This window comes from Diuraphis noxia, unplaced genomic scaffold (genome assembly GCF_037042655.1).
Source record: "Diuraphis noxia isolate RWA-SAM2 unplaced genomic scaffold, SU_Dnox_SAM2 contig0003, whole genome shotgun sequence".
Classification (NCBI taxonomy): domain Eukaryota; kingdom Metazoa; phylum Arthropoda; class Insecta; order Hemiptera; family Aphididae; genus Diuraphis; species Diuraphis noxia.
Window position 1 is genome coordinate 21501343 of NW_028301713.1, and position 21685 is coordinate 21523027.

At 28.3% G+C, this 21685-nt stretch overlaps 4 protein-coding genes across 6 annotated transcripts; 1 reads left to right on the forward strand and 3 right to left on the reverse strand.

The window, feature by feature from the left end:
• The first annotated feature begins 754 nt into the window (after positions 1–754).
• Positions 755–4512, forward strand: LOC107162261 (EEF1A lysine methyltransferase 2). 2 transcript variants are annotated; one of them, XM_015509090.2, is made up of 6 exons: positions 755–827; positions 1002–1088; positions 2367–2465; positions 3654–3738; positions 3818–4142; positions 4207–4512. In XM_015509090.2, exons 2-6 carry the CDS (start codon positions 1033–1035, stop codon positions 4299–4301), a joined length of 660 nt encoding a protein of 219 aa, XP_015364576.2. In that variant the 5' UTR covers positions 755–827; positions 1002–1032; the 3' UTR covers positions 4302–4512. The 2 variants fall into 2 exon arrangements, with proteins under 2 accessions (XP_015364576.2, XP_089078038.1); XM_089221912.1 differs by lacking the exon at positions 755–827 and having other exon boundaries at positions 834–1088.
• LOC149057035 (uncharacterized) lies at positions 1082–2122 on the reverse strand. The gene has a single exon (XM_089221911.1). The coding sequence runs from the start codon at positions 1971–1973 to the stop codon at positions 1125–1127; it is 849 nt and encodes a 282-aa protein (XP_089078037.1). The 5' UTR covers positions 1974–2122; the 3' UTR covers positions 1082–1124.
• On the reverse strand, positions 4305–11030 carry LOC107162262 (uncharacterized). 2 transcript variants are annotated; one of them, XM_089221913.1, is made up of 5 exons: positions 10888–11030; positions 10375–10692; positions 8221–8434; positions 4773–4925; positions 4305–4684 (listed from the first exon to the last, which is right to left on the reverse strand). In XM_089221913.1, exons 3-5 carry the CDS (start codon positions 8348–8350, stop codon positions 4509–4511), a joined length of 459 nt encoding a protein of 152 aa, XP_089078039.1. In that variant the 5' UTR covers positions 8351–8434; positions 10375–10692; positions 10888–11030; the 3' UTR covers positions 4305–4508. The 2 variants fall into 2 exon arrangements, with proteins under 2 accessions (XP_089078039.1, XP_015364577.1); XM_015509091.2 differs by lacking the exons at positions 10375–10692; positions 10888–11030 and having other exon boundaries at positions 4305–4458; positions 4547–4684; positions 8221–8407.
• Positions 11031–18644: 7614 nt separating this feature from the next.
• On the reverse strand, positions 18645–20571 carry LOC107171743 (uncharacterized). The gene is made up of 6 exons (XM_015521998.2): positions 20377–20571; positions 20081–20164; positions 19868–19939; positions 19527–19695; positions 19310–19370; positions 18645–19234 (listed from the first exon to the last, which is right to left on the reverse strand). The coding sequence occupies exons 1-6, from the start codon at positions 20476–20478 to the stop codon at positions 19165–19167; spliced, it is 558 nt and encodes a 185-aa protein (XP_015377484.2). The 5' UTR covers positions 20479–20571; the 3' UTR covers positions 18645–19164.
• Positions 20572–21685: the final 1114 nt, after the last annotated feature.

Here is a 21685-nt window from a genome sequence, read left to right on the forward strand (position 1 = left end):
TATGAAACGAACGTTTCCCCAGCCCATCACATTCAGATTTTTTGAAATTTTTTTTTCATCAATATTTAGTATGGAATTTGTATGAATTTGTATGACAAAAATCAGAATTTGTACGGATTTATTTTTAAAGGAAAAAGCAAAAAAGTGTGGGGGGCTGTAGAAACGTTTCCCCAGCCCTCCCAGAAACTAAAAATAACTTTTTCTGATTTTTGTCGTACAAATTCATACAAATTCCATACTAAATATTGATGAAAAAAAATTTCAAAAAATCTGAATGTGATGGGCTGGGGAAACGTTCGTCTAAATGAACCGGTTGGTATATATACCGTAAATTTACCGGATTTTTTTTCGAGTTCTCTATGTTTAAACAAGTATGGACTCCGTTGGAAAATGTCTGCTAGCGGCACTGTACCTAATTACACAGGCAAAGAACAAAGCCACAAAGGTACAGCTAATTTTTGCAGTTCATTATTTTTGTGCAATAAAAAATATTTAAGCTTTTGTTTATTGCTTATTATATAAATATAAATTCATATTCCTATAAAAAATATAAACGCAAGATCGAAATGATCAGAATGATAATTGGATACTTACTACACTTTGTATTTTAAATATTTAATTTCAATTCAATATAATAATATTGTTGTAATTTATTATATTTTATTGTTATTGATAGTGCGCCATCTATATGCAAAACCACACAAATTATAATACGAAAAAATATAATATACATTATTATTTACTGATAATGTGATGAACTGATAACAATTATTTACAATATTAAATAACATTATTCATTACACATTACAATATACAATAAATCACAGGTAAACAGGTTACTAACTGTCAACAGCAGTTAGTTGTAGATTATAATTTATTTTTCAGCAACATCATATTAAATTTAAATTTTTTGTAACCAAACAATAATCATTGTATAAATACAATAAATGTACGATTAGTACTATAAAGTGTAAACAAAGAACATTTTCATTACTTCCTAGGTACCTACTTAATTCAAATTTTTATTTAAAAATGAGTTCTGATGATGATAATTCTCAAGATAAACCTAACTTGGCTACAGAAGAATAGTAAGTACATTTTTGATACCTATCTTATAAATAATTTCATTTACTCTCTAAAAGTTTACTAAATTCATTTTCTAAAATATTTATTTCTTCTTGTAACTTTGTTCTAACATTTTGTCTCTTCAGCGAATCTATTAACTCCAATTGTTTTCTGAATCCTGTAATTAGTGCATCTTTTTCCCTAACACATTTTGCCAATATATCGTCGTTCTTAGATAATGCTTTTGTATACTTTTCTTCTGATTCTTTGAGTGCGGCTTCCAACTTTTTTACAGTTTCTTTCAGCTGTTTGTTCTCATCCGAAGTTTTTATAAAAATTGATCTTTGTTTTTCATGTACGATTTGTTCGTGTTTAAATTTTCTCTCTAAACATCCTATATCTTTCAGTATTCTGTTCACCTCAAAATCTCTAGTTTTCAATGTTCCAGTTAAATGTTCAACTTCTCTATCATGTTTTTTTATTTTATCTTTGAGTAATGATACCTGATGCACGCATTTATCTTTTTCTTCAGTCAATTTTTTATTTTCTTCTTGTAAATGATCATTTAGATCATCTTTTTTCACTAGTTCATTATTTAAATGATCAATTTCTTTTTGCAATACATAATTTTTGACAGTTATTTCTTTACTTGAAACAGTCTTAAATTCTTCAATAGTATCGCCATTATCAATAATTTTCATAAATGTATTAAATTCTGAAGATCTAATTGGTTTTGGTTTTGGTTTAACATTTGGTGTACTATGCTTATCATAATCATCTATCTTACTTTTCATTTCATTGATTTCATCCATAAATTTTTTTGTTATTTTGTTATTTTCCTCGTACTTCATTTGTAGTACTTCTTCGTTTTTTAATATTTCCCCTTGTTCCTTTGGCATACGAGCCATAATTTCCGTGCTCAATAATTATTTTAACACCCACCAAAATTCTATTTACTGTATTACTTATTTTCATTGAGTTTATTTAATTTAACACATGGAATTTTTTCATTTTAAGTTAATAAAATAAAAATGAATTAATGTTAATACTAAAAAATAAAAATTATGCCTTTGTTAATTGTTTACATTTTGTGGAGTCCTTGCGATTATGGTAACTAAGATATTATTAATAAATTAACAGTGCTACCAAAAATTATTTTTTCTGTAATTTCTAAATAGTTAAATCTTTACTAAGTAAAAAAAAAAATGACTGTGAACTGACTTATAAAGCTTATAACTTTGTATTTAATATTATAAATTGTATAATTTATACATAATATTTATTTTTTTTTTTAATTTCAGTTGGAATGATACTTACAATGTAGAATTAGACAATTTCAAAAACTTTGGTGATCCTGGTGCTGAATGGTTTGGGCATAGTATAGGACTCAAGATGATTAAGTAAGATGTCAATGTGTAAGGGTTAAAACATTTTATATGGAAATATTAAGAAAAAAAAAAACCCATTTGTAGAATTATTGATATTAATGAATGATATTTGTTTAGAGGTACTACCTGATGCCTTGATTATAGTTAACAATTGCAATGAAGCATCCTGCTATTCTTAATAATTATATAAAAATAATTAAATACCTATCTGACTATACGTGCTAGGCACTTATACAATCTGGAGATATTTGTAATGCCAAATGTGTAAAGACATTGTGTAAACTCTACTTGAATAAATTAAAAATAAATAATTTAAATATAATAATTAAAATATAAATTATTTTCATATTGAATGTAACATTTCTTATGTTATCCTAAGTCATAAAAAATTATAAGTTCTATTTCACTAATAGAATCTATGATTTAAGTTAATGATTTCTACCAGTCTTCTTTGAATTTATTATATCTAGAGTAGTTCAGACTTTTTCATACTACATTAGTTTTAAAAATGGCTTTAATTGTTCGAATAACCAGAATCATTTTTATGAGTATTTTTCACAGCATTGTTAATTTATTCTGTTGTATTTATAATATTTTTAAAAATTTAAATTTGTAAGTAGTTTAACCTGTAGATTCTAATTTGAATTACTATTATCTTGTTTTCAAAATATAGATTTATTCAAACTTTACATGTTTAAAGTAATTAACTTAAACTTATATCATAATGAAATTTTTTGTATCTAATTTTAAATATGTTTAAAAAGTTAACATTTATCTTAATTTCTTGTCTCATAATTGTAGATATTATTCTCAATAAGTTACTGAGTTTATTTTGTATCTTTTACACAAAGTTCCTAACTTATATGTATTTAAGCCTTAAGGTATCTTTAATCTTAACTAACAGAAATTAGAAGAAAATAGAAAAGAAACCAGGATAAAGGTTATTCAAGTTGGTTATATAAAAACAAGAGTGAAATGTTTATCATTTTTATGATTGTATTCATATAGTCATATATATTTTAATTAATACAAAGCATATTTATGAAACTAACTCATTACCTATAGTAATAAGGTATTACTAATAAAAACAAATTAATGCTCAATTATATATTAATAAGTATAAGCTATTAATATTTTCATAAATTAAAAAAATATATTATTTATTTAAAATATATTATGTATATATTATTTTTTTTATAGGTGTATACAATCAAAATGTAAAATTAGTCAAGATGAACCCATTTTAGATGTAGGATGTGGAAATGCTTTACTCTTAATCCAATTAGTAATTATACATTTTTAAATTTGTATTAAATATTATTCATAATAATTGGTGTTGTTAAAAAAATAACAATTGTAATCAGGCTAAATTAGGATTTTCCAATCTGTATGGCATAGATTATTCAGCTCCTGCAGTAAAATTAGCAAATTCAATAGTTAAAGATCAAAATATTGAAAATATAACACTAAAGGAGTTTGACTTTTTGACTGATGACGTGAAAATATTACCGACATTTTCATTGGTCTTGGATAAAGGTACTTACGATGTTATTAGTATGGAAGATGAAAGTAAAGAAAAGAGAAACCGTTACAAAGAAAACATAGTCAACTTGTTACAGCCAAACGGAATGTTTTTGATTGTTAGCTGTAATTGGACACAATTTGAATTGAATGCTCAATTTGGCGATGGTAAGAAGTTACTGAGTAATAATTTTGTTTATTAAAAAAAGAAAAAATGTGTTTTTCTCTTTAGTTTTTCAAGTTGTTCATACTATACCGACTCCGTCATTCCAGTTTGGAGGAGCTGTTGGTAATACACTGTCGGCCATTCTTTATCAAAAATTATAAAAAAAAGGGAAAAAAATGTGATGTTTTATTCAATACTGTAAAATTACTATGTGATTTTCTTTGCAGAAAAAAATCTAAGCTATTTAATTGTAGTTATTTTGCAAGACAGCTGCAACTAAAACCGCTAAACATATGGATATCACTGCTCGTACACCACCTGCAACATAATTTAATAAATTTTATTGCATTGACATGACTCATATGAAACTAACTCGGCGTTATTTGTTTCCTAACATCAAACTCACCACTACAAGTCCCGTCTTCGTCGGCAAATTCCTCTCTACACTGGCATACCTTAATGTCCGAGTGTATTTCACTAACGTTGTGTGTACAATGAGCCAGCTGGATGCATTGGATATCCTTTTCGCAAGGCATTCCCAGTTCTGTAAACCATTGTTCGTGAGAACCACATAGCTGAATGGTGATAAACTTAAACACGACATTTCGCGTCAAACCAACTCTCGAGATTACCTTGTGGGGACGTTATGCAATCGTCGTTGATCGGATGCGTTTGATCCGCACACAGACACCGTTGTTGGCCGTCTACCGGATCCTTGCCGCATGACGTCTTCGGCCATGGCTTGCAGTTGTTGTCATTACGGCACTCGGACCGTCGAATGGCGTCTAAAACCAATTGTAAATTATTTATTTTGATATAGTGAACAACTGCCAATAGTATAGCCAATATAGGTTGTTTCTGAAATTGAAGAGGTCACTATAATAGTGAATCAGAATGGCGTATACGCATCGTACACTCACCGTGATGGCCGATTAAAGATTTTTTTCTACCTTCAAAATCTGGGTTTGTTTAATTTATTTTTATGATATTATTTTAAATGTAAAAATAAATACTCTAGTCGTATATTTTGCAATATTCTCTTGCGGATCTTTTTTCACGCTCGAATTACCGGCTAAAAAGCAAATGGTGTGCTTCATCGATTTGTATGAGAACACTAAAAAGTAAACAGTGGTGATAGTTTTTTGAAGTCATTAAAAATACATCACTAATTAGTACCCAGTGTTTTACATTATCAACTAGAGGTCGCGATTACACGTGTAAATGTGTAATGAATTAGGTACACGGGTACCCGTGTTTTTACCTATGGCGGGGTTAAAGCCCGTGTTATAAAAATACCCGTGACCTTAAATACTCATATATTCGTAATAAAAATCATCAATAATATTAATAAACTACAATAATTAAATAAATGTGCACCTAAGTATTTATATTAAAGTATATCTGAATTCTGAATTAATATACAATATATGAACGGGTTTTAATATTATTTTTGCCCGCGTACCTATCCGGGCTCCGTATGTCCGTGTATTCTAATACCCGTTCACAACCGCGACTCCTATTATCAATTAATAAAAATGATGAAAAATTTTTAAAAACATTTTACATTTTTAAGTACTTACAGAATGTATACTAATTTAAAATATTTTCATCTTTAAATAACGTGAGTCCTGTTAGACTTAAAATTCTTAATTTAAATAATGTTCTGCTAAAATTCCGATAATTTAAAACTCTGTCATTCCTAATTTAGTTGTTTTTTTTTTTATTAGTCAATAATGTAAAACAATGCAGTGTTAATAAGTCATGTATTTTAAATGACTTAAAATAAATTTCACCACTGTTTGTCTTGTTAAGTTCAACTATGTTAACCTTGCAAAACATACAACTTGAGCATTTGTTTATGCATTTAAGAAAATATTCTAATTTCAATTCAATGAACTCAGATTTTGAAGACAGAAAAAAAAATGTTCATTTGGAGTGAATATTTCATTCACAATGAGATCACTCATTTATTTCAGAAACACCCTGCATGATTACATTTTAATATTAACATTTAACACCCTCAAATAATGTTCGTGTTTATGTATCAAAAACTTCTTCTAAAAAATACAAAAAAAAACTTAAATGAGAAAATGGCTTAAGCACCCTTAGTTATTTTTTTTTTTTATTGAAATTGCTTTAATATCTATGATATACATAATATCTACGATGAACGGTAAAAGTATAGGCCTATATTTTTTGGGTTTATAGTTCCTATACAGAGGCACAGAGCACGAATTTCATTGCAAATACAATTTTTTCAGAGTATAGTGAAACATCTAAATACTAAACTCTTCAAAAGGTTAGCTAAATAGAGCTAAAGAAAGAAAACTCCCGCTATAAAACTCCCACTGTCCATTCAAAGAAGTTTCAATATATTTTATAACGTTATTGCTTTAAAAATAATTTCATTCTTACATCATCTTAGAATCTAAAAATAAAATATTTGTTTTGCATATTATGATTTTTGAATGAATAGTTTTTTAAATGTTTTAATATTTTATAGGTTAAAAATAGAGATTAATCATAGTAATAGTATTCAAAACTTAAATAGATAGGCTACAACACCATTGCACACGGATAGCCGTATATAGGTACAAAGGAAAACCAATCAATCTCAAATAATTGACAGAAGAGGAAACTAAAAATAAGAATAATGTTACGAACCGTAAAAAAGTCTAATATAGGTATATACATAATACTTTTTTTAATCAATATTAGATATATTTAAAAAAAAAATGAAAACGTATTTTTTGTAACATTTAAGTGCATTATATTGATTTTTAAGAAATTTGTTGTTGTCATTAGTTTTTAGAGCATTTTAACGCACGCCAAACTAATTATTACATTTGAGTGACCGCGGTCACCTATATATCTAAAATTTTAACGGTGGGTGCGGTTACCAAGGTCCTTATTATTCCCCTGCAAATATATCACTCACTACCAATATATACGTACTCCATACCTACATATATATTATAATATAGTCTTGTCCATACATATTATATATTTATATACCTACCTAATACAGCAGTATATACATAGGTGCACACAGAATGTATGATATGAGTTTAAAGTGATATATTTGAGGTCTAATAGGGACCTTGTTTACCTCACCCATATCCGGTCACCATTGGTCAGAGCGGCGGATGATGGGTACAGGATACCTACATAAACTTGTCTCGTATGTGACCCCCTAAGTCCCAAATCCTATATAAGCTGACAATTTTTGGGTCCATCACCGATGCGGTGCAGTGCTGCATCACCTTTATGACATAAAAGTGGTGTGCAGGGGGACGGAACTCGCCCACTATTGTTTTTTTACGTACACCAAATATATATTTTTTCACAGGAACGGGGGAACGGCACAAACTTATGTCCAAAATGATTTTCATTAAAATTAGGATTTAATTCACAGTAATTGTATAACGACACAACGAATCTTATAATTTTTGGTATCAAAATTATTTTTGATGTTTTATTATCATTTATATGATCCTATATTTTTATTTTTTTTATTTCCTTGCTTATATCATCTAATTTATAATATCACACCGTTGTTTTCATATTATTTAAGGTACATTATGTCTGTGGACTATACTTGGACTAGTATGCGATCATAATGTTAATGGTGGTAATTGTGCACTTGGAACGCTGCAGTTTGGTTGAGCTCATCTACTGAATTGTTCCCAATTCGAGCAATGAGCCAATGAACATAAGTAATACCTAATACATATGATAATAATAATAATAATAATGTATACTAGGCTATATCAAATATCCAACCACCTTGCTGAAGCACTCAACCCGGACCCCAACAATATACACAAGATCATACTATTTCTCAGACAAACGAATCTTATAAACAAACTGTAAATTGTAAATAATACTATTCACTTAACTCCTAATTACTACTACTTTGTCTTGTTTTAAATACTAAATCACTTTGTATATCTTTTTAAATATTAATGTAATATGTAAATATACTAATATATAATGTACTGTTACATCCAATGGCCATAGACGCCGCGGATAGTTGTTTAATAAAAAAAAAAAAAAAAAAAAAAAATAATGTATACTAACCTTTGGGCCTGGAGGCCGCATTACCGGGAACTACTCCACGTTTGGCCCTGAATGCTACGGAGGAAGCGTCGCAAAAGGACAGCGTAAGAATCGCGCATGCCGCAACCAAGACCCTGCTTAGAGCGCGCATTTTGGCGGAATGACCAAGAATTCAAAGTCTTACGATAGAAGGGTCGGTCTAGTCGTTTCCTGTCGTGCAACGCCCACGCCCTTGCTGTTATTTATTATGTACATAAACACACATAAATGGGTTATTTTATAATAGCTAGTACTATATTTCCCTCACGTTATCTCAACATTTCGACATAAACCTTAAGTCTTATTGCGTATAAAAGTGGGTACCTACGAAATTTTAATACGCATGTCGAAACGATTGTTTCGATCGGCTATATTATTGGTATGTAGACAGACATATATATACCTAACACGATTCGAGTGGTATTAGATTTATGACGAGCGTGTTTGGTAACAATATTGGTATATATTATTATGACACTGTCGTTGTCGGTTTTTGTGTTTGCGCTTTCTTTGTCGAAAATGGCGCTTAAATCTTTGAAAGATTCTGACTATGACATCACAAAAATTTGAAAATATATGTTTATACCTATATCCGTGTATAGGTATAAATAAATATATTATACAATGTGTCAAAAAAAAAACAGTTAAAATGGTAGGCACTGAAATAAAAGGAAATTGTATTTAAATCAATATTAAGGTCAAACACATTTTATGTAAACATCTACAAACTCGATGTAAATGCATTAACTTCGATGCCTTAAGAGAACGCCACACCCGTGCCTATGTATTTTTAATATTTTTTAACTACTATTGTTACAATGTGTTAGAAAGCCTTGTATTAAATTTTCAAGCTTTTCTACCGAACAAATACATTTTTATTGATATTTATAGAAAAAAAAATAAAAAAGTAGAAAAATTAAAATGTCAGTAAACAGCTCAAAACAAATCTAAATATTTTGAAAATGTTATCAAATATATAAAATGCCTATATAAACATTCAGTGAAAATTTCAAGTATCTGCGGTCATTTGTTTTAGAGTTAAACCAAAATAAAGAAATCGCTAAAAGTGAAAATCCAATGTTGGAAAAATTTAAATTTCAAATGCTCATAAAAATTTAATTTGAATTTCCGGTGGACTTTTTATTTGTGATAAAGATTGAAAAGATTTTAAGAAATCTTGTATTAAATTTTTAAATCTTAGATTTAAAAAGAAAATTTTTTATGAATTTCTAGCTTAACCTCCAAACCTGGTAAAAAAATTTCAAATTTACTTATTGTATTATTATGTTACAGATTGTAAATATATTTATATTATAAAATTTAAAAAAACTCCTCACATAGGTACCTCTAGGACCTCTCAAAAAAAAAAAAAAAAATGCAAATACTAGAAGTTATGAGCCCTGGTTATAAGTACCTGTGCACTTCAAGTATATACTTAGGTACTTTAAGTATCTCCTAAGATGGAGACAACTAAAACTTGTGTGGCGTTTTCTCTTGGTAATGACCTGTTTGTAAGTACACGCATTTGCATGCCATTGGTAAACTATATATAAAACTTACTTATCGTAAAATATCATTACCAATATCATAATACATTTTTGTAGATATATCTATTATTATTATATATTACGTCGCTTTGTTACACGCATTTTGCTCGAATGACGTATGCACATACATGTGTATAAAATAGTTATTACATGATTATAGATATTTGGCCATGTGTTGTTCATCATCATAGGTACTAATAGGAAATTTGGAACACATATTTTTAATTTTGATCGTGCAAGCCGCAACAGAGTTTTGCTATTTGCTGATGCACGATGATAATGTGTACAAAACTAAATCGATCCAATTTGGCAATGTTTATTCCTACCTAGACCTACCTACTATAAGGCCCGGGCCCGTGCAGTTTTTGACACACGCAACGCACTAGGTTATTGTGGTACTGCACTGAGCTAAAAAATTTCCGATTAATAAAATAATTAACACGTTACACGTATATAACATAGGCAGGTTACCTTACTGTTATTCAAAATACTTCTATATACTCACTTCACAGGTATTTTTAACTAAGGAATTTGAATATACCACCACATTAATGATCATGAAAAAAATATGCAATATTATATTACTTACCCATATATCCATAGTCATGTGTAGGTATATGTCATATGCGCTTCTGCAGATTGTTCACTATAATATTGACAACAGTCAAAATCGTCATATCATTGTTCGTTTGGCAGTTTATGCGGACTCAAAGTAGTTATCCATTAAGTAATTCGCAAACTGATTTTTTTTGAATCATTTAATGAATTTCCCTTAGCACAGTGCAGTCGCGCAGGTGGAGCGGTGCAGGTTACTTATACATTTTACATAAATAATTCAACGTTAAATCTTTGCACTTGAATGCATGGACACGACTCAATATGAGCTATGATCTTGTTTAAACGTTTACTAAACAAAAACATACAATCGTATACAATTATATAGCATTTACTGAATTATAGTTGTGAAACTCTAAGTCTCCAACAAATACCATACAATATGTAACATTATAATAGTTCAGTATAAGGTATATATATACTTTTATATAGATAACCAAATAAAAATACATGCATATATATTTATTTTGAATTTTAATATACTTACCTTATACATTCTATAAGTACGAGGAATTTAAAATGCAATCAGTATTTTTTAAATTGTAGATTGTTATTGTATATAGGTATCTTAAAAAACTCAAAACTCGCTTTAAAATTAAAATATAAAAAAAGCCTTTGCGATAACCTAGACGAAAATGCTACCTTTTATTTTTTATAAGAGATCAATTCACTCTAAACTTGAAAAGTTGAAACTAACGGAGCTAAATTGTAACTGCTGAGCGTAAAATTGACTATGTTACGCACTTGGTAAGACGGAGACGATACGTGTGATGGGTGTGTCCTATAAGTATGTGTATGTCGTATGTATAATGTATATAATACCTATAACCAGTGCCCGCTCTTCGTAAAAACTTAACAAAATACATCACATTTATTTATGTATTTATTTTTGAACGGGCTTGGAGCTCAAAAGTACAACACAATTTATAATGAAGATTAAGAAAGATATAACAATAAAGTAAGCACATTATGATTAATTTATGGCTATTGGCACATAGTTCGGTTAATCCTATAGGATCTTTATGTTCCAATGATAATGGTTTCAATAAAATTAATAAATGAATAATTCTCCTCCAAATTCATGAATTTGTAACGCTTACTGGCTTACTGCATCTCCTATTGATTATTACCTACTTACAAGTTATAAGTTTTCAAACCAACCGCGCTTCGATGTTTATTACTTTATCAGTAGTGCGTCACTCCTAATACATCTAGATTATATTTTACAATGTGAATATTACGTATTCCTAATATTCATTAAATATACCATTAGTTTTTTTTTGTTTCACTGATCGTTGACAATTCCTCATCTTCCCTCAGATTTTATCAACCGACCAATAATTATGTACAAGGATCCAAATTGTTTCCATTGTTATATGTTCATTATATTTTGAAGCCTTTTTTTCTCTGATGCGTTTTGTCAACAAATAACAATTAATAACAATAAAGTAGGTACCTACTTCACTCTAAAATTTTCTTCCTCGTTAAACAGAGAATCGTTTATACTTTCATAACCAAACATTTTGGTGTCTTTTTTAACCTTTATTTCAAATTTCAATTCCCGTTTTTGGTATAATTTCTTCTTAAACTTCAGCTAGGTAATGTATATCCATTTGTTTTATTTTCATATCCACAGTTAATATCAACACATATACACTTCAAAATATTGTTACTCAAGAATAAAGTTATTTTTTGTTTTTATAAGTGTAATTTTGTTGAGATAAAGCGCGGGGCTTGATGCGGGGACACACCTCTCCCCCTGCCTTGAGCCGTCCCTGAACATATAGATATAAATCATCTTAAATAGCCACTATAATATAGGTACCTACTAAAATTAAACGTTACTATTCTGTTCAATAAATACTAAATAAGTTCCGATTTCACAATAGGAAACCAGCTGCACCTATACCGAAACATTGATGATTTGAGTATATTAATTGTTTGACAAAACGTCGTATTTTCAGACACGAAATAAAACACTTAGGTACATCAATAAAAACCGATTAACATTCATCGCTCCGCCGAGAAGCTAAAACATATCTGTTCGAAAACGATGAAAATGTTAAAAATGTAAGTATAACAGGTATATAATAACAGCAATAAATACACACTCTATAATATGTATATATAGGTACCTACCTTTATAATATATAAGCTCAAGGCGGTCTTGATGACCCTATTTTCGGCATCATGGGTCGCATGGCTCGTTCGCACGCTATGCTCTTAAAGTTTCCACTTTATCAGATACAATGACGTTCGTTTTATTATATTATATGTACGCTTAGATTGTGGCACGTTGATAGCGTTTAAATGTGACTATCGAGCGAAACAAAAAAAATCGTTGTCGTTATAGACGTTAGATATATGCACACCAAGGTACGCGGGATTAACTGATTTTTTATGGTTTTCGAAATTATCTTGCTTGTAATCACGAGCATTATAATAATTAGGAATAAATGGAAATTAAAATTTACGCGCATGTGTATTTCATTAAAAATAATTAATATACTTTAGGAGGTACCAACGTAATATATATATTGTTAACGTTCGTAAAAAGTAACAGCTAAAAACATGGTAGATTATATGTCGACAATATTTGTGACTGTTGGAAAATTCTAAAAAGTAGGTAAAAAACTATAGGTAATATTATAGTAGGACAAACCTCGACGATCAATTGCACAAAATATCACCGCTATACGCCCGCTGCAATATATCTGACAACCGATTGCAATTGATATTATTTTTAATTTTAACGGCACATCATTCGCTCCGAAAAAAAAAGGATTCTGAAAAGTATTTTTTATATCAATAACCGTACAATATTTTTGTCAGAGAAAAAATACCAACAACGTTTAGTTTCTGTTTATTGATTAAGTAATAATTATTTTGCTGACAATGCTGTGCCTCTAATCAGTCCGTGCATTGTTAGGTACTACTATACGATATTAGCCGATAACTATTGTAACATTTTTATGAGACATTTTCCAAACGCCGCATTTTTGTTTAATTTGTTCCAGCCCAAAAAATATCAGATAGTTACTGAAAATCGATGGCATAATATTTAGTTATTATAAAAAAAAATTAGGGGAATCTTGATACCTATTGTTGAAAGCTAAAAGTTGAAGAGATTTTAATCGTCCATTTAGAATGCCAAGATTTCATACAATACAAATGATTTTTCGAACGTTGAATTCAAACTAATGGAACGTTATGAAATATCGTTTTGTACTTTTGTCGTTTGAAAATAGTAAATACGACTACTGAAAATTAGTTAGTATTGATTCTCTGTGTACAAGATACAATAGACAAAACTGCGTTTTAGGAGCCTGCCCAAATGACAAAATAACGTTTTTCTAGTTACGGATGGACAGATAAAAAAATAAGAAGGAGGCAGATTTTTATTTATCTAAAATATAGAGAACCACAATGCCAGTTAAAGCGAATTACAAGAGTATATAACATATATATTTTTTTTGTACCATAATTCAGAGCGACTTTCTTGTTTTTTATTTCTTTCGAAAATGGAAAATTACACCAATATAGGTACCCATATCACCGTGTTACCATGCATTCCACAATCTATGTAGAGTATGTGACGTAGAAATATAGTTCTGAAATTTTTATTTTATTTTATAATCCAAGTTTCAATAGAATGATTTTTAATTATATTCTTTAAGGTATATTTATTTTTATATACCTACATGTATTTAGTTGGTACCTACTTACTTATAGTATTTCAGCGATTTTTCTTATACTCGCAATATTCTTTTTAATTATGATTGATAGTACTTAAGGCATCTAGATTCTATTAAGTATTATTAATAGTCTTTTTTAACAATGCTCGCGTTATACAGTCGTTTCTCAGCCATTATTCTTAGTTCTTACCAATTATACCATATTACCATTAATAATTTTAGTTACGATCGCCGATGTGTATACTAGCGTTGTGTATTTTTATTTTTTACTGCGAAATATTATGAAAAAAAAAAAAATCTATACTTAGTTATATTTATGATTTTATATAAGGTATTCCATTATTTTTAAATAAATTAAGTACAAACATTTACTATTTAGTATTTAGCGACTGGTTGTCAAAATAATCTTTGACGGTCCGTTAAATGTATATACAACAAGCTGCAGACATCTCGCGTAGTGGGTATACCAAAACAATACAATATCATTAATTGGTTTAAATTAATCAATAAATAATTGATAAACTAACCTGGATTAGCTATAGAAGTCTGGAGCGGCGGCCAAATATTATATGTTCTCCAATAGGTTTCAATATTCTATGTCAATATTTCTATAAAGACAAGCCATGCTAAGGAATTCTAGAAATGGGTCAAACTGTACTCAAAAATAATTTAAACTGATTAATGTGCGAACTCCAAAATAAAATCGAAACACTGCAAAATATGTTACGAACAAAAAATGTTTAATGCGTATTTTATATTTTGGTTTGACACAAAACTAAAAAGTTTGATTCGTAATTTAGGTATTCAAAAGCTCTTAACAGTTCGAATTCGGTTCGGCGCTAATCAAAATTTAGTAGGCAGTAAAATGTTTTTTTTTTTTTTGGGGGGGGGGGGGCTGTCATCAAGTACTACAACAGATCGCTACTGGTTTGACTTTGATGTAATAAACGATTGCTTGGAACCTGGAGGTAAAGTTTTCAACTTGGGAAAATACCGGCACGGTCGGAGTGGAGGTAAAGTTTATCGTCTTAATACGCACGTCCAATATGCGTCGATATTTATAATTTTTTATGTAATGCACCATTGTACCTATACATACGACCGGACGAGTTAATTATTTTAAGGACTTTGAGCCGATCAGGGGGCTGCATTCGAATTGGTTCCCGACATTCCAGGCAACACACATCCGAATCCGTTCCCGATATTCTAGGTAGGCGGCACATGTCCGAATTGGTTCCCGATACAGACTTACGAAAAAGCAAAATACAATATAATATTAATGAAATATTTAATATTATAATTAATATTTTAAATGAAAAAATTGATGAATTCTTCGATTATATTTTAAAAATTATATTGAAAAAGATAGCTCACTTTCACCAACAATGTGGGCTGAATATATCAGTAGTATAGAACGAACTACTAATTGCTGTGAATCATTTCACAGCAAATTCAACAGTTGCTTTTATTCCACAAATCTGAACATATTTCAATTTATGGATGTACTAAAAGTTCAAATTGAAACTTATATAAAATTGCGAGGTTCGAACAAATTACAAAACCTGATTCTAAGCGGAAACGGTTTATCTGTCTAGGATATATTATAGATTATTAAAAATTATTTTTTTTTATGCATATTATTGACTATTATATTGAAGTTCATTATTTAATTACAGTGGAACCTCATCGATAAGTCGAAATTCAAGGGAAATGCTATTTGTTCGACTAATCGAGGTTTCGACTTACTAAGGTTTTCGAGTTACCAAGATTTTAGAAAAAAAATTCGAGTTTTTAAAATGTATGTATGTATTAATAAAAAAAAAAAACTAAAAATATAATAAAACATGTGTTGTAACTTTATAATAAATAATTTGTTATTTTTACTTTGACAAGAAATTTGAGATTTACTAATATTAATATTTAATAGTAGTATTGTCTACGACATTTTGTTTTTTTTTTTTTTTTTTAATATTTAAAATACATCTAGGTACAATCTATACAAATTTTTGTACAATAATTAGATTTGATGATAAAAAAAAGAAGAGAATATAAAATGACGGCGAATATATATTATGTAATACCTATATACCTATTATACCTATATAATAACTTCAGTTAACTTTAGATAAAAATAACTTACATTTATGTTTATTAAAGCTTGTACATTTACGTGTGTAATAAATGTTGTATTTTAGTACATAAAGTGAACGACCACATTATGAAAAAATTTACACGATGTTAAATTAGGGTGACCATTTCATGAAAAAGTGACCATATTGTGAAATATTTTCAAATTTCACGAAGTGTAAAAAATCCGTTTCCATTTCATGAAAAGATCAATTTCATCAAGTGGCTACGACATATACATGTTATGCAGGTAATCACGTGACCAGTGCGACCGTAAAATATAGACGGCTGACCAATGAAATATATAGAGACCGTATATATTATTGGATCACATTTTAGATTCTGATCGGAGCGAGAAATGTATTGATTTTACCGTGATGTGTTTTTTTTTGTGGCTATCATCACGTTTAAGGGTAGTAAAAGTGCTTCGATTTTCGACTTCAGGACCTCGTTCAATTAGAAAGTTAATCTAGTTGGTACTTTGGGGGATCAAAAGTAAAAAATTCTCAACATTTTTTCTAAATAATCGGGATAAACAAATTAAAAATTAAGGTAAAAACGGAGAATTCAAGACACCTAAAATATTTTTACAATAGAAAAATATTGGAAAATAAAATAAATATATACTCACATTTTTTTTTTTATAAGCCTTCAAAGTTTGAATTTTAACCACATACGTAAAAATAACGAAAATTCTTAAATTATTTTATGCTAGAAATTCATAGAAAAATTTTCCTTTTGTATCTAAGATTTGAAAATCAGAAAATTTAATACAAAGCTCCTAACATATTTTTACAATAGCAGTCGAAAAATAAAAGGAATAAATAGTCACATTTTTTTTTTATAAGCATTTAAAGTTCAAATTTTTAATTTTAGTGATTAAAAAAGAATAATTTTGGTGTTGTTAAAATTGTTGCCAGACAATTGTTTATATACAGGGTGATCCATGTAAGTGGTTAAACTAATTATCTCAAAGGGCATTAACGTTTTTTGAATTTTGAATTTTTTAAATTTTAGGTTTATTTTTTTTCTAAAACCGTATATAATTTTATAATTTGTTCACCTGTATATTTACTTTTGAAACCACTGTTAACTTTTGATTTTCAAATGACAACATATAATTAAAATATCAAGAATTAATAAAACTATTTTTCCAATAATTGTAAAGAACAGGAAACTATAGTGATACCTAAATTTGATATCGCTGAATTAAAGGTAACAAAATAAATCTAATTAATCCAATAATTAGTCGATAAATTCATAAATAATTATGGTTCAAATACAATATTAATCTTTAATTGATCGCTATTTATTTCGTTACCTTGAATTCATCAATATCGAATTTCTCACTAGCACTTGGTCTTTTCAATTATTTGAAAAATAATTCAAATCACTAATACTTTAAGGAGCTGTATCTCACAAACCAATCAACAAAAAATAAAAATGTTAACACGTAAATTTATGAAAAAAAAATGATTTTAATAATTCATGATATTTTGATTATATGTTACCATTTGAAAATCAAAAGTTAACAGTGGTTTCAAAAGTAAATATACAGGTGAACAAATTATAAAATTTTAGAAAAAAATAAACCTAAAATTTAAAAAGTTCAAAATTCAAAAAACGTTAATGCCCTTCGAGGTAATTAGTGTACGCAACAATTTTGAAAATGCAGAACGGGGAGTAAGTCAGGGAGCTATCCCCCTAACCTAACCGTGTATAAGTCGCGTTTTACTCTTGACATCATAAAATCACACCTTTCGTATCTAAAATACATGCGTGGTATTTATTTATCATGACTAAGATAACTTAGGTATAACATAACTATAGGGAAAAATTAATTTAAAGTATAATTAAATATTAATCAAAGAACATTTATATCCATCATACACAGTGACTTAGAGACTCAAGGACTAAATTAACACTCAACGCCTATATTTAACATTTCATCTTATAGCTCAATATTTTTGTATATATATTATATTTCCAAAATGTATTACATATTTTTTTTATTTATTTTTTTATTATGAGAATATAAAGTTCTTTAAAAAAGAATAATTTCGATGGTCTTAAATATTGTTGTCGGACAATTATTATTAGTTCCGTGTTTAAATATAAGTCACGTTTTACTTGTGACATCATAAAATCACACCTTTTGTATCTAAAATACATGCGTGGTATTTATTTTTCCCTATAGTTATCTTAGTCGTGATAAATAAATACCACGCATGTATTTTAGATACAAAAGGTGTGATTTTATGATGTCACAAGTAAAACGTGACTTATATTTAAACATGGAACTAATAATAATTGTCCGACAACAATATTTAAGACCATCGAAATTATTCTTTTTTAAAGCACTTTATATTCTCATAATAAAAAAAAAGAAATATGTAATACATTTTGGAAATATAATATATATACAAAAATATTGAGCTATAAGATGAAATGTTAAATATAGGCGTTGAGTGTTAACTTAGTCCTTGAGTCTCTAAGTCACTGTGTATGATGGATATAAATGTTCTTTGATTAATATTTAATTATACTTTAAATTAATTTTTCCCTATAGTTATCTTAGTCGTGATAAATAAATACCACTCATGTATTTTAAATACGAAAGGTGTGATTTTACGATGTCACAAGTAAAACGTGACTTATATTTAAACACGGAACTAATAATAATTGTCCGACAACAATTTTAAGATCATCGAAATTATTCTTTTTTAAAGCACTTTATATTCTCATAATAAAAAAAAAGGAATAAAAGAAATATGTAATACATTTTGGAAATATAATATATATATACAAAAATATTGAGCTATAAGATGAAATGTTAAATATAGGCGTTGAGTCTCTAAGTCACTGTGTATGATAGATAATATTTTATGTAAAAAGAAACAGTATAGGTACGATTGGTAAATTGGGTATTGCGGTTGTGTTGCTTATCGGATCCTTTTGAATGATTTAAGTGAAGGAATCCATCCCTGTGTTACACTAATTGCATGATCATATCTGAAATTAAATAATTGTATGTATTTATTAATGAAAAAGGTAGATATGTAATGAATATCGTAAATATAATTATACCCGTAAAAATAGTGCAGAGCCATCATGCTGATTACCCTTTTTGCATGTTTTTTTGTTGGTCCTGCAAAACATAATTTAATACCAATAATAAGTGATTATTGTATAAAACAATTTATCTCAGTTTACTGCAGTAGATGAAATATTTAAAGGGATGAAAAACTCTATTTAAAAATATCAGTTGTTAATAGAAGTATGTTACAATATAAAAAAAAAATACCTTGTGCACGAAAAGGTTTTCCATGTATTATAGTTTCAACTCTAACAGTTACAGGTGTCTTGCGCGTAATTTCATGTTCATATTTAATCCCCGGTATAAGTTGATGGAGCAGTTCAACCGGGTTCATAGATTTTGTTTGTAACTCTATATTTATCATCGGGCAATGAGGCTGAAATTGATGCGTGTTAGTTAAAAATTTTAATATTTTTATAGTAAAATAATATATGAAGGAAGTTCTAAATTTAAATTATGTATTTTATTCTTGATTTACACCACATATAGTTAGGTAAATAATGAGAAATCTCAAATAAGGGTCGAGAGAAATTTAAATAATGTGTTACCTGCGGTGGTAATATTTCATTGTATAGTAAATTCAGAGTTGCAGGCATTTCAGCACTCGAACATTGCGCGATCTGAAAAAATTACATAATTACAATTCTTAATGAAATGCGCAATAAATTTGAACATTTACAAGAGTAAATACATAGGAAATTAATAAGTATTGCTCAAAAACATTTAAAAAACATTAATCAATTATTATATGCTCATCTTACTGTATAGGATAGTTGATTTTCATCGTCTAGATTTGATTGGACGGCCAATGTACTAGGTCCATAACATAATCGATCTTCATTGCTCTAAAATTTTAAGTAACAATATATTTTATAAAAACTGATTGCGTGTATAAATGTATGTAACTTAAACTTTTAAGTTTTAACTATCTATAATTATTATTAAATGACATAATATTTGATTAAGGATCTTAAAATGTTTAACTTTTATAAAAAAAATCTAACCCAAATACCACTCGTGAACATATTTGACATAATTATTATTATAATTTGTTTACCTTCAAATCTGCTCTTGTTTTCTTATACAAATATTTTCCACTCATCCACATTAATCCAATTCCCGCGACGGCACCCACTGTTATCAAGGATTTCATCATCATCTTGAAATACAACAAATGTTTCCAATCGGCAACAATAAATAGTACTTATACAATATTATGTGAATAACAATATACAAGAAAAATACGTAACGGTTTATCTACGAAAGCGTCAAATTGTCAAATGAATATAATATCTGTGACGAATAAACACTATAGTTTTGGTTACCTAGTGATGAATTTATAAATATTATGTGGCTTATATTTTCATTTAAGCCAGATATGATATACAAAAAATATCAAAGACTATTGAAAACTACTCGGCCGATTTTTATAAGATTACCTATATGTTAAATATACTTAATGTGGTAGCTTTTTTCGACTTAAAAAGGATATTATATTGATCACTCGTTTGGTGGCCTCAATTTTTTTTTTTATTGAACACCTAATAATAATGGATTTTGACCCACTGAGGTAGAGATTGATGTTTATTAATTTAAAGTTAAGGTATACCGCGCTTAAAATGATGGACATTTTTAAAACTTTCTAGTTTCATAACTAATTATTATTCCAATGGATAAATATGGACCAAGGAATAATTAATAATCTTAAAGTGTATTATCGAAAACGTATCTGGACAATGTACCTGGTATTATAGTATTTCTTTTGAATTATATTTTTTATTGTTAAAAGTTAAATTAAACTGTATTATAATTTTAGATTCTGTACGGAGCTAGCGATGAATATTATTGATTTTACCATGATGTGTGTGTGTGTTTCTTTTTTTGTGTCTGTCATCGCGTTTTGGGGCAGTAAAAGTGCTTCGATTTTTGACTTTAATCGGGATAAACAAACTAAAACTTAAGGGAAAAACGGAAAATTTTACGCACAATCAGTTTTCGACAAAATCGATTTTGGTTTTTAATGTAACTTTAAAACAAATCGCCATAGATACATGAAATTTTCACCAAAATTTTATATAAGTATATTCTATCCACCATGCAATTTTCAAACATTTTCGACTTCAGTTGAACTATTCATAGATACTTGCAATTTTCGATCAATTATTAGTTTTTTTTTTTAAATTAATATCGATAAAAATGTATTTGTTGGGTAGAAAAGCTTGAAAATTTTATACAATACTCTTAACATATTGTTACAATAGCAGTTGAAAAATAAAATAAATTCATAATCACAACTTTTTTTTATAAACATTCAAAGGTTGAATTTTGACAAAATATGTAAAAATCCCAAAAATTCGCAAATTATT